The sequence below is a fragment of the Nymphalis io genome, chromosome 11 (assembly GCF_905147045.1).
Source record: "Nymphalis io chromosome 11, ilAglIoxx1.1, whole genome shotgun sequence".
Taxonomy (NCBI): domain Eukaryota; kingdom Metazoa; phylum Arthropoda; class Insecta; order Lepidoptera; family Nymphalidae; genus Nymphalis; species Nymphalis io.
The window spans coordinates 10,554,060-10,572,814 of NC_065898.1; the positions used below are offsets into that span (position 1 = coordinate 10,554,060).

The following is an 18,755-nucleotide window of genomic DNA, read 5'->3' on the forward strand; positions in this document are numbered from 1 at the left end:
TGGCTTAAGTTCAAACGAACTAAGAAATAGCCCTATGATTCTCAATTTTATTATTGCATCAGTACATCAACCTTGGCTTATCTTAAAGGTATCAGTTTTGACACTATCAATCATTCGCGCCTCAGATAAAAATGCTTTCATACTAATGGACTACCATACTCATATGTTATCTCGAGAGCTTTTGGTCAAAATTATTCACTTTTCACAAAACATTACCTTGTGATGTTCACTGTGATATGGTTAATTAAAATATTTGTTATAAATAAATGTATGTGATATGCTGGAAAACGAAGATTTCGACGAAATACCTAAATTTCTGACCAATTGGAGCAATGATTATTTGAATGATGTAAGTTATTTAATTTAACTTAACCTTTAATAGTAATTTTAAAAGTAATGATTAATCCTTGAAGATTTTATAAGATAATAAGCCGTATTTCCAAATTCAAATCAAAAATAAATTTAGAGCAAAGGTGCTGATGGCATCTGTTGTTATCTAACTGCGTTGAAACATATTCCTTGGCATCTAATTACATTATCAAAATATTATTCATAATACAATGGTCATAACTCTCATCTAAACTTAAAGACTGAGGATTCTATGACTACTAAATTTTCGGTTGAAAACTGCCACATATGTGCCATTCTCGCATTGGAGCAGCGTTGTTGAATAAGTTCTAAGCCTTGTCCTCAAAAGGAGAGGAAGGTATTATTAGGCTTTATAAGGCTTTTACTTAATTTCATATTACACTCACTAATTTACTTTGGGACGTTTTCGTCACTATTATATAGCAAAAGTATTTTGTTCGTGCTGATAAACATAAGTACTATATATTTTTAACAGCTATAAGAAAATTACGTTACTTATAAGACGTTTCTTAATAACATTATTTCGTAGATATTTTAAGGAATGTAATAAAAACATATCAGTGACGTTTTTTCCTATTCTAGATCGACACATCACAATATCCTTTCCCCAATACATTATGGCATGTGAAGCCAGCCAAAGAGTTAGCTCTGAAATCCACAGCAATGGTCTTAGTAGGAGTCATTGGCATATTCCTAAACTCTGTCATCATTGTCATCCTCATGAAGAATAAGTGGCTTTGGACTGCGAGTAACTATCTAATCGGGAATCTTGCGGTTATTGACCTGATCACCTTGATTCTGTGTCCCTGGTTTATGTTAGTCAGGGATTTCTATCAGAGCTACGTTTTGAGGAATTTCGGCTGCAGGTTTGAAGGATTTTTACAAGGTGAGTTGAATTGGTAATAATTAGTGAAAAAGTTACATTTTTGGATTTCAGAGATTTATTATTTATAGTTGCCCACTTCGTTGGGCGGTAAACCTTTTTACTTAGGATCGATTGGCCGATCATAAATAAAATTGTCTCGCATATTTGATATTTTAAATTATCTCTTAAGCTATGCAACCAAAAAACAAACTGTTAAAATAAATTTTATCTAAATAAAATTTCCTTGGTAATAAAGTAATTTATTTTTAAATAGATTAACGTATTGTATATGAAAAAACCCGTCTGATAGAAATATCACTCAATAAATTACGACACGGTCGCGGTTCCATACCTATGTCGTATTATCTTTTTAACCATTGGTCCAAATTATATGAAGTAAAAGGGAAAAGTCTTTTGTTTTGGGCACTTGAAACAATAAGTTTACTTATTTTGATAAGAATTCATAATTGTTGATAATATAACTAATAAATATGGCCTAACGATTTAAATTATTTTCTTATATAAAACTATATAAAAACTACTTTTTGTGACCTAAATATAAAAGTTAGCTATATATAATATAACATATGCTGTCACTGACTTTTTATAGGTATTATCTAGCTCTACAACTTTTATCTAGAACTTAATTATAATTCTCTCATCGTTAAGGTAGCGTTTGTAATAAACGTTTTCGTTTGACCGTTTTTTCTTTGACTTACTTTGCAAATCCCACTACCACGAAAAAGGCTTTTTATTTTTCGGGTTAATATATAGCGTATGATACTCACAAATTATGTGGCTTTCTATTGGTAAAGGAATTTTCAAAATCGGTTCAGTAGATCCAGAGATTACCCCCTACAGCTTCACAAACTTTACCTCTTTATAATAGTATTATAGATAACTTTTTTGAGCTATATGAATCAAAGTTATAAATAGATGTTATGTCTATTTTATTAACTATAAATAAAAATGTAAAAATTGTTAATAAAAATTTTAAATTACTAAATTATATAAGACCTTTTTTTTTGAAAATGAATCAAGTCTCCAGTTCCAATGAAAGAAATAATAAAGATACTGTTTTAATTTCCAGCCTCTCTTCTCCTAGCTAGTGTGGTAGCAGTCATACTGGTATCTTATGACAGACTTGCAGCAGCAGCGTTAACTTCTGAAGCTCGTGTCACGAAATCAGCAGCTCCAAAACTGATCGCAGCGTCTTGGATCATACCGATAGGATTATCTTTACCTTGGATTATCAAAAGAAAGTACATGGTAATAAAATTACACAAATGACGTCATTATTGTGCACACAAACCAGCTGAGAGATATTAACAGCAGGAATATTTTGTTTCAGGAACGTCAGTGGCTGGATTACGTAGAATCTTTCTGCGTGGAAGACTTGGACATTCTTAGTATATATTGGCACTTCATCGTTATATTGCTTGTTTGGATACCACTTGGCCTAATGATTGTGACCGTCTGTATTGATTTATTTTGAACGTAATCTTAAATACATTATATGATAAGCAAGAGTAGATACTAATCACAACACAGTATTTCCAATACACAAAAATATTGTTTTGTCGTCACCTTGTGTCGATTAGTGTATCAGTGTACTTAGATGTCCGAAACCAAGAAGCATTCAAGTAACTAGGCGTGTGAGCAACGGCATATGTGGTTTTCTAAAAATAATTAATAAATTAATTAATTTTTGAAATCTAAAAACTTTTTGTTTGGCCTGGATTTAGACTTCGAGATCTTACCTTACACTTACCATTTAACAGTTAGCAGCGAACGTGAGAAACGGCTAATGCTAAGGTTCTTAGGTGTCCACCACAAAACATGTTGCAGATTCCTTTGCATTTTTTGAGTTGATATTGAATTTTTTAAAGAGTTGATACATAAACGGCAAGAAATAAATAAACTAAAATAAAACTAATTATGTTAACGACATTATAGGAAGTTTAACCCTAAGTACGCTTTTTGCAGTATGGAACTATTATGTGGCGCTTAGAGTGGAGCGCCCGGGAACTATCGTCACGTGGAGGCGGTCAAACAATATCCAGGGCGAGGGGCAAAGCTATGAGGATAACAGCTTGTGTCTTATTAGCAGCAGTTATATGTAGAATTCCATACACTATATTGGTATATTGGAGAAATAATCTGCGACGGGAAATCAATGCGGTAAAAAAAATTGATATCTGAAATGAATGTGATAATACAATTTTAAAACAGTAACCCAGAGCAAAATTAAAAAAAAACTGGCGTAAAATTTTACATAAAATACCAGCAATTTTATTTGGTTACATTTTGATAGTCCTGTTTGTCGTTATTCAATTCCAGGTCGAAGGAAGCTTTGGAATAATGTGGTTCGTGGCCAGCTATCTCATGTACCTCAACTGTGCCATCAATCCTCTCATCTACGGTTTTACTAATCTTAGATTTAGGAGAGCTATGGACCGTACTCCTGGAATCGCTTGCTTCAGATTTGGCTCATGGTGCTGTATTTGTACCACGGTAAAGTTGTATATGATTTTAATATATATGCTCGTTTGTATATTTATGAAATTTAATGCTTTTCAATTAGCATATTCCAATGATTAGAAGGTAGAAAAGCAAAACGGACATAGTGGCGTCACTACCGCTCATAGAAATAGATAGAATCTAATCCTTACCATTTTTTGTTCTTATTGCAATTTGCTTATAATTCAACTCGTGAATGTTGGTCAAAGACGAAATCATGACATTACTTTATCAAGCCGAGTATCGGGGCAAGCACAATAGAATTTCACAAATGTCAATTTGATGTTAAAATAATTATATCAGGTGGTGATTGAAGAATGAAACAGTGAAGTAAATATATATTATACCAATACATATTATAGATCTAATTATCTGAGTAGTATCTCTAAATTCTTAATCTAAAAAGTGAAAAAACTGTCGCAGTTGACTTATACTTACTATCATCTTCAAATTTATGATATCCTACTAAGCTATCAGTCACAGCAGCCATTTTCTGATTTTCTGAGCTGAATGGAACAAGCAGTTACTTGTTCCATTCCATCGCAGGACATTTTATAGTGGAAAGTATGTGCGCAAATAGGAAATTATAGTGGAAAGTAGGTGCACTCTCTATTCTCATAATCCGATGGGACGGCAAATCTGATACGTCTGAAACGAGTTCAGGCGCAGGACCAACGGCTTAATGTGTTTTGCGAGGCAATGAAGTGCGCACACTGGAAGTTGGTTCGATCCCGGCTGTGAACGAAAACTCCCAATAACTTTATATCGGTCCGACCCTGGGTTTGAGCTCAGGACCTCGACTATCTGCGGCCTTATAACTAGCCACTGGACCAACTTTGTTGGTCTGGCATTCAATATATAAAAACTACGATACTATTTAATCAGATTTATATATAAATACTAGATTAGAATACAAAATCGTCAAATTGTTGATAGGGAAGGTACTTATAATAAAAATATTGATTGTATTCAGGTAGTTAAGAAGAAACAATTAGTTCAAAACAACAACGTTGAAAAGATCTTCATCATAGATAGTCCACATCCAAACAGAAAGATATCCAGAATGGTCAAAAACATTTTCCACATAAATAGACACACCGTGGAACTCAGCATCCCTAAAGTTGATGAAGCTACTACAAAACCAACTAAAGTTACTCCCCTGAAGATAGAGCATGTAGAGGAAATAAAAATTTGTAACTGAAGTTTAGTTTACCTGATGACACTTCAAGTTTCGATTTTCGACCTTGGGATTGAAAATTCTATTGAATTAAATTGTGTTAATTAAAAAGGGTTTATAATGACATTAGACATTGTAGCAATATGATAATAAATATTCTTGTAAAATATAATTTTAATTTGTAATATTAACCGAATCATGTAATCAAACTTTATAATAAATATATTGGTGGGTGAAATTTATTTTAATGGACGTTTACTACACTGTTGTTCAAACTTTAAAAATATAAGAATTTCCAATTTTGAAACTTCTTGAAATAGAACGTGAAGGTGTTACTTCTTAAATATTGGTATTGTCTAGCAAATTTGATAAATCTTGAACTTTTGTTTCTAAAATTTCTTTCATTTGAGGTTCAATTCTCAATATATTTGTGGCTTCTTGGAGCAACACCATGCTTTCCATTAACTGATCCTGTAAAGTAAATTTATTTCGTCATTACATCGAATGTGCATGTATACAAATAAAATATTAAAATAACTTAATATTCGTTTGAATTCTTGATTTATTTCAATAATAAACGCTTTTATAATTGTTAAAGTAGAAAGGCCCGCTGGCTAATAGGCCTTTATGGTAAATGGGTATTTCTGCCTACAAACAGTAACAATTCGTATAAATGACTCCTTATACAGTCAATTCGTTGCTAATCGTGCGGTCTAGAAGGATATATCCCTTTTGCGTGTTTTGTTGTTGGCAATAAAAGAATCCATTAGTGTGTTATGCTTGGTGGTGGTTCCTCCATAAAGATCTACAACTGGTAAGTATAGTATGTCTATATAGGGGATTATTTATTTGCTTAAAAAAATTGCATAATAGTAGAAATGCCAATAGAGAGATTAATGCTAAAAGTATTTTCAATCTTATCAATCACAGGAAATAACGTTTCGAAATCGGAACGCAAAAGAAAAAAAAGTCCAGCAGTGGGACATTCACAGGCTGTGTCTGTATTGTACTGTGTAGATTATGATTAGGAAACTACGAATAAAGGATTTAAGGGTATATGTACAAGGCTGAACGATATGTTATTCAATAAAAATGTATCGTTAGCAAAACGAATCGTATACAATAATTATTTAATTCTTATGATAATTATGTATGATGATTTATAAAGAATTTATAGAATAAATATACAATCAATACAAAAGTGTATGTAAAAATGTATACTGTCATGTTTTATACAAATAATTTATTATTATTTTTATAATCGTTTTCAATATAGTACCTAACCTAACTTTATTCAAAAGTTGATATTACATCTTAATAGATTGATCGATAAAATTGGTGCAGTAATAGTACCGCCTTGAACAAATAGTTAAAATTATACACGAGTATTCGTGTTCACTGTTATGACTATTAATAAAATCTGGAACGCAGTTTTGCCTATCGAGTCGGGAACCGCGACTTTCACTGGAACATTGCCAATATTTTTTCTTTAAAACCATTCATAGAGATATGCTTGTTATACGTGTTAATTTAATGGTGCGTGAAGTTCATATTTTTGTTTCTTTATAATTTTTATCAATTTTTAAGTCAATTTTGTAAATAAGCCTGACATGTAAGGTAGTCTAATATTTGTATGACAATATTCACCTGAGCTCCTGCCTTTGTTAGCTTATCATCTTCGAACTCTCTCTTGGTTTGCATTGCCATAGCACTTTGTAGTTCTAGCAATATAGTGCCGCGAAACCTTGTCCAGCCCGGTTCGAGCTTATCAGCGACTTCCAGAAGGTCATGACATAGATCTATTTTACGTTTTAGTAGATATTCTGGAAGCTCTGCAATTAGTAAAATAAATTATGTTAATTATTTTATTTCTTTAATTGAATTGAAGTGAGATATGTAAAAATACACAATGAACTATTGAGATACGTAAATACTTTTATTGAAGGTGATGTAAATATTTTTACGTATGTATGTGTATATGTAATACTCTATTTTTTGCAATTACATTACGTGGTATATATAGATGTAAGAATTAATTTCAGGATATAAATGGACACATGGATGATAAATTACCTGTTAGAGTATATCCTTTATAGTTTCCATAAATCTGCATCAACGCTAATTTAGCTTGAATCACCAAATGATTTGTAGGATGAAGTGTCGCTTTATACTTATCTATAAATTCTTCGAATTCTCTTGGTCCTGACTTGTTAAGTGCATTTATTTCTTGTTTCAACGCATTATTGCCCCAGAACATTTGTCTACTCTGTATGCAATATCCACATTTTTCACATTTCCAAGATGCTGACTCATCTAAAGGATTTGTTGAAACTAACATACCATTTTTTTCCGGCGTCAGGTCTAAGCTAGAACCGTTACAGACGGAACAGTAAATATTGCCTAAATATGTACCGAATTCCGTTGGATCTCTACATCTTTCACATTCACAATCGAAGCACTTATTAATTTTTTTGATATGTTTTCTTCTATCTAAAGTTCCATATAATGACTGTGTGTACGTTGCAGTTATTAATTCGCCTTTGGAAATCGGTACAGTAGCAATGAGAGCTAAATTATAATCATTACCTATATAAATATGCCGCGTATTAGGTCTGCAGTTATGGTTCATCATCGACGCTGTCACGTAAATAGCACGTAACCTTTTAGATCCATCCGGAGATCTCACATCAAAGGAGTTAGTGTCAAATATCGAAGATACTTTCAAAATAGTTTCCTCATCAAACGACAGTCCAAGCACTTGAATGACAAAAGTGACAAGGTTGGCCTTTAACACGAGATATAAAGGTGTGTTTATTCTGTCTTTCAAATGTGATTCCAGACTCATTATATTTTCATATTGACGTGGATTAGTTTCTTTCATCAAAAGCACTCTCATTGGTGCAATGACGCAATACGCTGCCTCTGTTTTGTCAGGACGTTCGTATTTAATATTGCATTTATAATTTCTCTTCGTCATAAGTTTGCATTCTTCTCTGTGTACTTCAGCTTTTTCGCAATCAGCATCACACATTGGCCAACTGCAAGAGGAACATTTGTAGAAATCTAATTGATCAGCTTTCTGTACTGGTTGAAGTTTAATGCCACATGACAAGCAATGTGCTGTGCAGGACATTTTTGGGCCGCTCACTGCTGGCTTTTCTCTCAATATTATTTCACCTTGTTGAATATCTCTTGTAGCTACCATGTGTCTCCCTAATTCTTCTGAGTAATTAATCTTGTAAGCGCAGCATTTTAATTTGTGGCCTTCTTTCCAGGCAAGTTTTTGGTGAGCCTTTGAACAGTAATACACTAGCTTGCATCCTCCACATGTTTGGTTGGCTGGTTGCTGGCAAACTTCGCAGACTGGTATTTCGCGCCTGCTATAATCCATTTTTTCTTATTGTGTTTAACAAAAAGTTTTTAGGGCGAGCGCGCGGGCATCTCTGCTCGTCTCTAACACAATACTCGTTTAAAATAGATCCGAGTAATTATCACTGCTAACTAAAGACTTGTCTTGGTGCCAACAAAATGAAGAATTACAAAACTTGTGCTCCTTGATAAGAACAAATGTCGCATTTCAGTCAACATTCGTTTTCATGTATTAGGTTTATATGCAGACCGATATTTAATTAAATGGTTATGAAATTATTTTAAATGAAATGTGGCTTTAAATATTAATTATTATATTGATTGTCTTTTAAGCTTGTAACTGTCAAATACTAACACACTTGATGAGTGCTATCTTAAATTAAATGTCAGTATCAAATTAATTTTAATAATTATTATCTTAGAAACTAACTGAGACTTCTGTCTAAGCAATTATTTTAATTTTTACTAACTAACTCGCAACGTAATTAAAATAGTTTTCCAACAATCGAGTGTCTATTTTCACAGAAAAACCATTATAATGGCTTTCAATTACGCAACGTTATGTCCAGTTCCGCCCGCCCAGTAGTCTGAAGACTTCACGCGCGTGCGCAGTTCGTGTTCGTGAAAGGTAGCCGTCTTTTCGCCACAATAAATAACACCATACATAGTGAATGATGAGTTAATTGAGTGTTGCGATTGATATTAATATATATTAGGACAGAACTAATAGTAACTGGTAAGTCTTATGAATTTATATTACTTATAAATACCTTGTGGAGTATTGCTTTGTAATTTGATATAATACGCACAAAATCGATTACTAATATGTTCGTCATAAGCTCTTTTATATTATTAATACAATATTTTCGAATATTTAAATATGAAGAATATTGTAAAGACATGCAAATTCTCCTAAATTCCTATAAAAATTATAAAACAATATGCCAATACAAGAACTATATAAAATTTAATTTAGAAAAACAGTTCTAATTAAATATATAGTTCTATTTATAGTTTTTTTTTTTAAATTATTTCATGTTATTTTTATTTAGACTTAAAATTGAATTGAAAATTACATACTTTTACTTTATCATAATATTTTGATTCATTAGGACATCTATGTTTGTAGTATGATATGAAAATAGATAATATTTCAGTGAAATAAACGTGGGCGATGTTGACATTAATTTATGTTTATTGTAATAATAAATCTACACAATAAATGCCTAAATATATATTTGTATGTATGTGTATGTATGTATGTATTATTATTTGTGGTTAGTGGGATGTAAATATGTGTAGTTTATTAAATATTTAGTATCTCCTTTTTATATGTAAATGCACTTACCTGTTCTCTTACAAAAATTCTTTCACCAAAGGTTGTCTGTTAGAGATCGCTATAAGCGATAAGACCGCCTTTGCGCACCATTTTTTTATTTTCTTTTTCTTTGATTGTTTCCTACTTCTCTCATCATTAGATGAGAGAAAGCAAACAATCAAATACATTAGTATATGTTGTGCAAAAAGTGTTAAATAAATAAATGCCGTTCATTACATATATAGTTCATTTTACAAACAAATTAGTTAGGTACTTACTATTTGGCCTCTTCATAGATCTGACTGACAACTGTACGAATAATAACTAATAAAAAAATAATGAAAATAATGAAAGCAGCATTTCTTCGTTGAATTGCGAATTTGATATTCGGAAAATGGACAAATTTCATCAAGGCCCAGACTTAGAGATCCAAGTCCCGGTAGGCCGGTGCCTTGTGGGCTTATCGTTAGGCAAAAATCTGGGGCTGCTTCCTCCACCGTTGAAAGAATAAAAAAGTTTTTCACATTGTTACTCCAAGGTTCAAGTGTTTCAACAGCAAACGGTCAGCAGCAAATATTGTCATTATTCATCAATCATCATCGTTATAATTCGAATGTTCTTTTCCATATATTTAGGAGTGGTATAAGTTTTTCCATTCTTGCACTTGTCACCCGTCATACAGTCCAGTCACTTGACGGTATTGCTTTGTGCCTGTCCTGGCAGGTACCATCCACTCATCAAATTGTACCGCCAAATAGCAATACTTACTATTGTTGTGTCCCGGTTTGAAGGGTGAGTGAGGACAACAATTATCTCGGCTCTTCTCCATTTCTTATTTTATTGTATCGTGTTGTATCTTATATCATTTTTTATATTTTTTTAATATAAATATTATATTATTGGTGTTGTAAGAACTATAATGTAAGCGGTGATTTTTATAAGTCATCATAAATATAGCATTTTTTTATTTGTTACAGACAATAATGGGTCAAGATAATAAAAATACTGATACGTATGAGGTAAGCTGGTTTTATAATCTGTTTACATTGCCATCTATTGTTTACAATAAGTACTACAATGTTAGCGAAGTTGAAAGAATGGTCCGTTCTACGTTCAAGTTAGAAGTGTTTTTTATGTTTCACAGATGTCGCTAGTACAATATCTCGAACATAAAATGTACCCAAAAGTATAATTAAAAATAGATAATAAATTATAAATAATAAGTTTCAAAATAATTGGTATTTTTGTGTGTGTGTTTAAAATATGTCCTTCTATCCACCAGTAGGTGGATTGGTTGGTTCTTAACCTATTTTTAAATCATATTCGAATTTGGAATGATTACAGCTTATCTTTTATGTACAATTACTAGTTTTCGTCTTAGAGCGTTTTCGGGGGGTTAGTTTTCGGGGTCAGGGGTTAGTTATAAAAAATCCTACGACTCTCCTTGATGTTTAAACTGGCTTTTTAGCTTATTTTATCAAAGTCATTTTAGTGGTTTAGCTGTGAAAACGTAACGAACAGACGGAAATATTTTCGCATTTATAAAATTTGTTTAGATATAGATGTTATATTATGTTAGTAAATAAACACTACATTTTTTTTAAATAAAATTAGCTGACCTGCTTATTTCTCTTATTTTTTTTTCCATCCAGGTACATAAATCTGAAGAACTCGGGCGCTACCTCATCGCCGCACGTGATCTGTCACCGGGTGATGTTGTATTAACAGAACTACCGCTGGTCTTCGGGCCTAAAGCCATGTTTGACCCCGAAGCATCGATGCCATGTGTCGGGTGCTATAAGCCGGTGTTTACTGACGTAGGAGAGAGGTGTTCCAGGTATCTATATATTTTCATTTTCTCCTTTCAATTATTACTGTGAAGAACACATGAGCCAATTTTCATTAATAGCTTTAAGCTAGCTTCAGCATCTTCATGCTAAAAATAGGTATATATTTAATCATTTAATAATAATTTCCGTATTAAAATAAGTATTTGATAGAATGAAAATAATGGTGCCAAGAATTCTTATTATCTCAGTAAAAAATGAACCCACCTTGACATCCTTGGAGGCAATAAAACGGCGTGTTATATTATGTTTTATCAAAGTTTTGTACTATTATTTCATGGTATAAGTGTTACAATCACAAAAGATGTAATTGAATTTAGAGAAGAATATTTCTGCCTTTAACGGAAACATCGTTAGATTTTTTTTCAGGCTTTCAATTTGTTGACTAAGAATAACTTACGCAGTAGGACACCACAATATAAAATGAAAGTTTAGAGAAAAAGTAGCTTTATAATAATTATATATATATAAATATATATATATATATATATATTATATATATTATATATATATATATATATATATATATATATCAGATTCATTTTACAGTTGCGGATGGCCTGTTTGTTCTGGCCACTGTCCAGGGTTAAAGGACCCGCGCCATCATGGAGTCGAATGTGCCATCCTCAGCGCCCGACCTGAATGCGTCCTTGACAATATGGCTGAATATTACAGGTATATTCTAGTATTATGGATGTATACCTTACACACAAGAAAACATATTTACAAACAAGTTTGAGGAAATCCATGAGTAAAATGATCGCTCTGACATTGAAAATGTCAATATCAGATTAAGGTGACCTCATACTCGACTAAATTTAGTTTAAGAACTAAACTATAACAAGGAACGACTGTTTTTATTCATGTGTGAAGGTACACTTACAATAACAACAAAATACCTTGTAACATACGTTGATATTATGTATATATAATAACAAAAAAAATGTTCATAAGGTCCATACATAGCATGTGATTAACTTCATTTTCAAGCATTTAATTATTACATAGAGAACTAACAAGAAAACAAAAAACATATGTATAATGAAAAAGTAAGTTATCTAAAATCGGAAAATAAAAGTATACAAATAATTAGGTGGTAGGACTTTGTACAATCCCGTCTGGGTAGGTACCAAATACTGATCTACCGCCATACAGCAATACTTCGTACTGTTGTTACAGGCATAAGGAACATAACATCTTACGATTAGTTCCTAAGGTTGGTGGTGTATTGGTTATGTAAAAAAAATGGTTAATTTTCCTAAGGCGCAAAAGTCTATGGGCGGTAATGACCATTTACCATCAGGTGGCCCACTTGCCCGTTATTCCTATATTATAGAAATAGGCGCTTAGTTGAGGTATGATTTAATGGTTATTATGTTCTTGTATGATTAATTATGTTCAGATGTTATTTTTGTTCAGAAAAATTATTCTCATGTTACAGGCATGATGCGCTGTTGCCGTTACGTTGCGTTCTCCTTCAACATACGGAACCAGAGAAATGGAAGAAGTTATTGCAAATGCAATCCCATATGGAATGTCGAACACCTGGAACTGATATCTTTGAGTATGTATTAATTACAATCATAGCTAATGAATCCCATTAATGATCACTAAGTTATTTCAGTTAATTATAAAACCAGAACTGCCTTTGATTGAATAATAATCTCTTCAACATTCTTTTCAGCGAAGCCAACGAATTCATCGTTGAATATCTAATGAATGGTTTCATTAATAAATTAGATATTACAGTTAAAAACAAATATCTTAAAGAAATATCTGAAGATATTTTACATGTAATATGTGGAATTATAGATACAAATGCTTTAGAAATAAGATTGCCTGACGGTGCAGAACTAAACGCATTATATTCAACTACATGTTTAATGGAACACAGCTGTATACCGAATACAAAACATATATTCAATCTTTCAACAAAAGACAGAAACGATTTTTACCGAATTACAGTTAAAGCAGTGGTACCTATTACAAAAGGTAATCATATCGCTACAATGTACAGTCACGCATTATGGGGTACTCAAGCTAGAAGACAACATTTGAAAGAAACGAAGTATTTCTCCTGTAAATGTCAAAGATGCAGTGATCCAACCGAATTAGGTACCTATTTAAGTGCTATGAAATGCTTCGGTGATGATAAAGGTCCCTGTGATGGAGTCCATCTACCTGAAGATCCACTGGATGAGGAGACAGAATGGGCATGCAGTAAATGCTCTATAAAAGTAAATAATTCGCAAATAAATATGTTAATATCTCAAATGGGGGAAGAAGTCGAAAATGTTCAGATGATGGGTGGGTCTATCAACACGTTGGAAAATATACTGTGTCGCCTATCGACTTTCTTACATCCTAATCATTATCATCTGTATTCTATTAAACATTCACTCGTACAGTTATATGGTAGACAAGCTAGTTATATGTCTGAAGAAATATTGGACAAGAAAATCAAGATGTGTAAAGATTTAATTTGTATCACGAAAACTCTAGATCCAGGTAATGCTAGACTTAGTTTATATAGCGCAGTTTTACATCATGAGTTGCATTCCGCTTTACTTCTTAAATCACAAAAGGCTAAGACTGATGGGACTATTAAGACTGTCGAGGAAATTAAACCGTTTCTAGAAGAAGCTAAGGGCTCGTTGGAAATAGCATTACTTACATTAGGAGACGATATTGAAGAAACATCGGGTAAAAGATTGTTTAAAGTTATTGAAGACAGTAAAAGTGATTTTGACAAGTTTTGTAAAGGAAAAAATATTCATGTTTAAACAACTATATTCGGACAACAAAAATGAATTAAACATAATTTGAATTCTTAATTCTAATATCACAGTAATTGAATTGTTTGGTTATTTAATCATCGTAATAAATTATTTTTGGTAAAAGTAAAAGTATTAGAAAAAAAGTACAATATTTTTTTTAAATACATATTATGCTAACCGCTTCTTGTATACCAGTTCAAACCAGCTCTTGCATTATCATCATTCACCGACGATACTATCCATTCAGTAAATTTAGATACTCTCGAATAAATTCCTGGCATTTTAGCTCTAGCACAACCACTGCCAGTGGAAACAACCCCAATCAAAATAGAATGTCCTTTCTCTTCTTTGGTCATTAGGGGACCACCGCTGTCAGCCTAAAATTGGCAATTCTTTGTTATTATTTCATCTGACGTTTATTGCAGTTAATGTTATCTAGTTTACATCAATCATATTAATGTGTTTTTAATGTATATTGTAATGTGAATATATTCTATTATTATCAATTATTTTAGTTTTGTATTTATGCTGTTAATTAAAACGAGTAATGTTATGTGTTGTATTTCATTTACTTACCCAACAAGAGTCTCTTCCTCCCTTTTCATGACCAGCGCATATTTGTGACGAAATTACCCTGACCTTGCTACCTTTTGATTCGTACCAACTGTTGCATTCACCGTTTTCCACCACTATAACTTCAGTCTTTTGTAAAATGTTTGGTCTGATACCTGAAAAAGAAACACAAAATTACACGACTTATAATTTTATTTTTTAAATATATAACATACATATTATATTTATTTTAATAGTTAATGAACGTTTTTTGAAGGCTTCGAGTTTATAAACACTATTCATAATTTGTGTGTATAATTCATCTTTGTCTCGCCTAACAAAGGTGCCGTCCTGGATTTGAAACCACAATCTTTGGTTAAGACTGATGTTTTAAAACATCTTGGCTCTTTAATAAAACATTTTTAAACTTCAGAAACGATACTTACCAACCCCCCTATCTTCATTAGTAAAGCCCCATCCAGCTACAGTGGCCATGGTGCCACTGAAGTCTGATGACTTCGATTGCGGGAGACATGCAGGACGAAGTTCATTGGTCCATTGCAATTGACGGACCGTTTTAAGGAGAGCCACGTCATTAATTTTCTTTTTACACCTAAAATATTAATTATAAGTAAAAGTCAAGTAAAGAGTAAGAGTAATAATTTGAATATATAGTTGCAGGAAGAGTATTTGTAGTGAAAATATGAATTGTTTTTTTTAATAGATAGGAACTTTAGAATAACTTTAGAAATAGTTGTCTGTTTAAGATCGGTCTTAACTATTGGTAAAACTAAATATTAACTAATTATTTGTCTGTCTATTGGATAGACTAAATTTAGATTTGAAATGGTAGGTATTCTACTTAAAATAAATTATACAATGTATGTAATGTAATGTAAATTTACATCGGATCAAAATCATATTTGTGCAATTGAACATAAACAGTAACAGTAACAGCCTGTTAATGTCCCACTGCTGGGCTAAGGCCTCCTCTCCCTTTTGAGGAGAAGGTTGTGGAGCTTATTCCACCACGCTGCTCCAATGCGGTTTGGTAGAATACACATGTGGCAGAATTTCAATGAAATTAGACACATGCAGGTTTCCTCACGATGTTTTCCTTCACCGTTAAGCACGAGATGAATTATAATCACAAATTAAGCACATGAAAATACAGTGGTGCTTGCCCGGTTTAAACCCACGATCATCGTATAAGATTCACGCGTTCTAACCACTGGGCCATCTCGGCTACCATAAATATTGAACATAACATATAAATAAATACATCGACATTCACCTGTACTCGGGGTGTGGCATAATTTTAGATAGTTTTTCATTTTTATCAGTAGCTGATATATCCGTGTATCCAACAACGACTGTAAGTTGTTTCGATTTATAGAATTCATCGAATACACTGAAACAATTTTTTAATGCTTAATATAGTCAAAAAAATCATATCATTTAAATATGCATGTAAGTATCAATATTGTGCTAATAATTAGAACTTATTAGTAGGAATATTTTTGAAGATATTAAAAACCATTCAGTTTTGACAATTATTTCAACAGTGATAAGATAGCCGTCATGTTCCAGTGGTTAGATTACATTGATTTTAAACAAAAAGCAGCTTAAACTGCTTTCAAGCACGGCTGCGATCCACCTGCTGCATTTTTAATGTTTGACAACGTTCTTGATGGCGATGAAAAATATCGTAAAAAGACATGAAGTATTTGATGTAAGTTTGCCAGATATATATTACACCGTAGTGAAACAACGTAGTGGTATAAGATACAAGCCCCATTCTTAATAGTAGATGCTACAGTCCGCGGGCGGGACACTTATGTATAAAATGAATATAAATTTTGAAAACGGGCACGACTTTCCTGTTATTCATTAGAAATGTAATGTTTGACTGTAAGGGTTTTCGAAATGTGAGTAAGATTGTTGAATGTCTGTAACATTTGACTATTTCCATAAATGTGGATACGCACATTGTTTAAAGATCAGTGATTTTTTAAACATTTTAATAAGTACTTTGAGTAAGTTATTGTCAGAACCTTTAGTTTTCTCCGGATAAAGTACTACTGCTGTTCAAGTAAGAAGTCTGTGACAGTAATTTACAAATACATGCTGCGGATTTCCTAACACACGCTAGGTATCCACACTGGATTCTTTTGCCAGAGTTTAGTGTTAAAAAATAACTTTTTACCAGAATTTGAACCGACAATTTGCAATTCAGATCCTCGTCTTGCCAAGTAAACTTTCTCAGAAATATCTATTTAATGATTATAGTTTTTTTTATAGAATAGGAAGGTGGACGAACATATGGGCCACCTGATGGTAAGTGGTCACCAACGCCCATAGACATTGGCATTGTAAGAAATGTTAACCATCGCTTACATCACCAATGCGCCACCAACCTTGGGAACTAAGATGTTATGTCCCTTGTGCCTGTAATTACACTGGCTCACTCACCCTTCAAACCGGAACACAACAATACCAAGTACAGCTGTTTTGCGGTAGAATATCTGATGAGTGGGTGGTACCTACCCAGACGAGCTTGCACAAAGCTCTACCACCAGTAAAAGTTACATGTTAAGCTGTAACGACGGGACACGTGGGACAAAATAATAACTCAAGAGTGCTTCTAAAATCCTAACTAAATAAAATTCATGTAGTGCGGATTTTTCAATATACAATATCACATGAAAACACCATAAGACTAAATTTATATAGGGTAGTATTTTAATTACCTGCATATGCAATGTCCTGCAGTTAAGAGCCACCGATCGCTAATGATCGTGGCTCCACACTGATGAGTCCCCTGCCTCCATATGCTGGCTGCCCATGGGAACTCAGCCGGTAGGCTGTCAGTACCACCAACAATACGACCTTTGCGTGCCATCACTAGACCACATTCAACGTCTGCCACTGAAAATATTATCAATTTTTTAGTTTGGAAACCCTAACTACTTTATGTTTATTATGTTAAAACATTCATATTAAAGATAATATAAAAAAAATATATTATTAAATAACGTAACAAAAAGTTGATAATGTTCTCTTGGCCCATTGCAGCCAAGGGGTTATTCGCAGTGGAGACTAGCCAACTGAGCAGAAGGTATAATAGTACACAAGGGGTATGTAATGACACAACAACACGTGTTATCTCTCTCTGCCTTCCTTTTCGCCCTCTCTCTCATATTTCGATGGGACAGACATCCGATACTGGAGAAAGATCAGGTGCAGCACCGACAGTTTCACGTGACGCTGAATTTAAATTACTCGACAGAAAAACCCCATATAATTTATCGGCTTGAATTTACATCTTATAAGTTTAATTAAACTTTGTATTTAAATAAAAACTTATACTTAGCGACATCTTAAATACGTTTCAAATTTATATCCTATATTTTTTTATTCAAAGGATAAATATTTTTTACTCACAATTTACATAACACAATCCAAAATCCACGTAAAACACTATAAAAATAAAAACAGCGAAGCGGCACATTTTGACGAATCACTATTATAAACTGAAGTACTATAACAATTGGCTTTTAAAGATTACTTCAAGTTATTGGGTCAAGAAGTTTTGCAATGGATTGAATAAATTAAAATATATATATATATATATATAAAATAAAGTCACTTAATTAAGAGACAAGTGCACTCATGTCAAAGTGCGTGCACTTACTATATGATCAGATTTCATACGGTTAATATTTAAAGGAACTATGATTTGTTGGAGCCATCCTCATTCGTACGCTCGAAGGCCTGGCCCCTATAACTTGACGCGTCTAGTAATGTGCAGTACCATCCAAGTTAATATCGATAGATATTTTTTTATTTTTTTTTATAGAAAAGGAAGGTGGACGAGCATATGGGCCACCTGATGGTAAGTGGTCACCAAACGCCCTAAGACATTATCATTGTAAGAAATGTCAACCATCGCTTATAGCCA

General features: G+C 32.8%; 4 protein-coding genes across 5 annotated transcripts; 2 read left to right on the forward strand and 2 right to left on the reverse strand.

The window, feature by feature from the left end:
- The first annotated feature begins 277 nt into the window (after positions 1-277).
- Positions 278-4,975, forward strand: LOC126772078 (ultraviolet-sensitive opsin). Its single transcript, XM_050492250.1, has 7 exons — positions 278-349; positions 952-1,255; positions 2,325-2,503; positions 2,586-2,708; positions 3,221-3,415; positions 3,575-3,748; positions 4,728-4,975. Exons 1-7 carry the CDS (start codon positions 278-280, stop codon positions 4,953-4,955), a joined length of 1,275 nt encoding a protein of 424 aa, XP_050348207.1. The 3' UTR covers positions 4,956-4,975.
- A 189-nt stretch (positions 4,976-5,164) lies between these two features.
- LOC126771744 (SET domain-containing protein SmydA-8) lies at positions 5,165-8,598 on the reverse strand. The gene is made up of 3 exons (XM_050491818.1): positions 7,005-8,598; positions 6,579-6,763; positions 5,165-5,402 (listed from the first exon to the last, which is right to left on the reverse strand). Exons 1-3 carry the CDS (start codon positions 8,320-8,322, stop codon positions 5,271-5,273), a joined length of 1,635 nt encoding a protein of 544 aa, XP_050347775.1. The 5' UTR covers positions 8,323-8,598; the 3' UTR covers positions 5,165-5,270.
- Positions 8,599-8,845: 247 nt separating this feature from the next.
- On the forward strand, positions 8,846-14,558 carry LOC126771747 (SET domain-containing protein SmydA-8). Of its 2 annotated transcripts, none has more exons than XM_050491823.1 (6): positions 8,846-9,036; positions 10,596-10,637; positions 11,271-11,455; positions 12,015-12,140; positions 12,907-13,029; positions 13,150-14,558. In XM_050491823.1, the coding sequence occupies exons 2-6, from the start codon at positions 10,602-10,604 to the stop codon at positions 14,246-14,248; spliced, it is 1,569 nt and encodes a 522-aa protein (XP_050347780.1). In that variant the 5' UTR covers positions 8,846-9,036; positions 10,596-10,601; the 3' UTR covers positions 14,249-14,558. The 2 variants fall into 2 exon arrangements, with proteins under 2 accessions (XP_050347780.1, XP_050347781.1); XM_050491824.1 differs by having other exon boundaries at positions 8,847-8,928.
- On the reverse strand, positions 14,416-18,360 carry LOC126771768 (trypsin-1-like). Its single transcript, XM_050491858.1, has 6 exons — positions 18,239-18,360; positions 17,545-17,722; positions 16,089-16,205; positions 15,241-15,407; positions 14,819-14,970; positions 14,416-14,619 (listed from the first exon to the last, which is right to left on the reverse strand). The coding sequence occupies exons 1-6, from the start codon at positions 18,303-18,305 to the stop codon at positions 14,416-14,418; spliced, it is 885 nt and encodes a 294-aa protein (XP_050347815.1). The 5' UTR covers positions 18,306-18,360.
- Between the last annotated feature and the right edge of the window lie 395 nt (positions 18,361-18,755).

Excerpts from the sequence above, each read along its gene's own strand:
- LOC126772078 (XM_050492250.1), top strand. The coding sequence starts at position 278 with ATGCTGGAAAACGAAGATTTCGACGAAATACCTAAATTTCTGACCAAT. Across the intron at positions 2,504-2,585 it reads TTATCAAAAGAAAGTACATG|GAACGTCAGTGGCTGGATTA; the intron begins GTAATAAAATTA and ends ATTTTGTTTCAG. Across the intron at positions 2,709-3,220 it reads TTGGCCTAATGATTGTGACC|TATGGAACTATTATGTGGCG; the intron begins GTCTGTATTGAT and ends CGCTTTTTGCAG.
- LOC126771744 (XM_050491818.1), bottom strand. The coding sequence starts at position 8,322 with ATGGATTATAGCAGGCGCGAAATACCAGTCTGCGAAGTTTGCCAGCAA. Across the intron at positions 6,764-7,004 it reads TAAAGGATATACTCTAACAG|AGCTTCCAGAATATCTACTA; the intron begins GTAATTTATCAT and ends TACTAATTGCAG. Across the intron at positions 5,403-6,578 it reads TAACAAAGGCAGGAGCTCAG|GATCAGTTAATGGAAAGCAT; the intron begins GTGAATATTGTC and ends TTTACTTTACAG.
- LOC126771747 (XM_050491823.1), top strand. The coding sequence starts at position 10,602 with ATGGGTCAAGATAATAAAAATACTGATACGTATGAG. Across the intron at positions 10,638-11,270 it reads AAAATACTGATACGTATGAG|GTACATAAATCTGAAGAACT; the intron begins GTAAGCTGGTTT and ends TTTTCCATCCAG. Across the intron at positions 11,456-12,014 it reads GTAGGAGAGAGGTGTTCCAG|TTGCGGATGGCCTGTTTGTT; the intron begins GTATCTATATAT and ends TTCATTTTACAG.
- LOC126771768 (XM_050491858.1), bottom strand. The coding sequence starts at position 18,305 with ATGTGCCGCTTCGCTGTTTTTATTTTTATAGTGTTTTACGTGGATTTT. Across the intron at positions 16,206-17,544 it reads GCAGGACATTGCATATGCAG|TGTATTCGATGAATTCTATA; the intron begins GTAATTAAAATA and ends AAATTGTTTCAG. Across the intron at positions 15,408-16,088 it reads ATGCCACACCCCGAGTACAG|GTGTAAAAAGAAAATTAATG; the intron begins GTGAATGTCGAT and ends TTAATATTTTAG.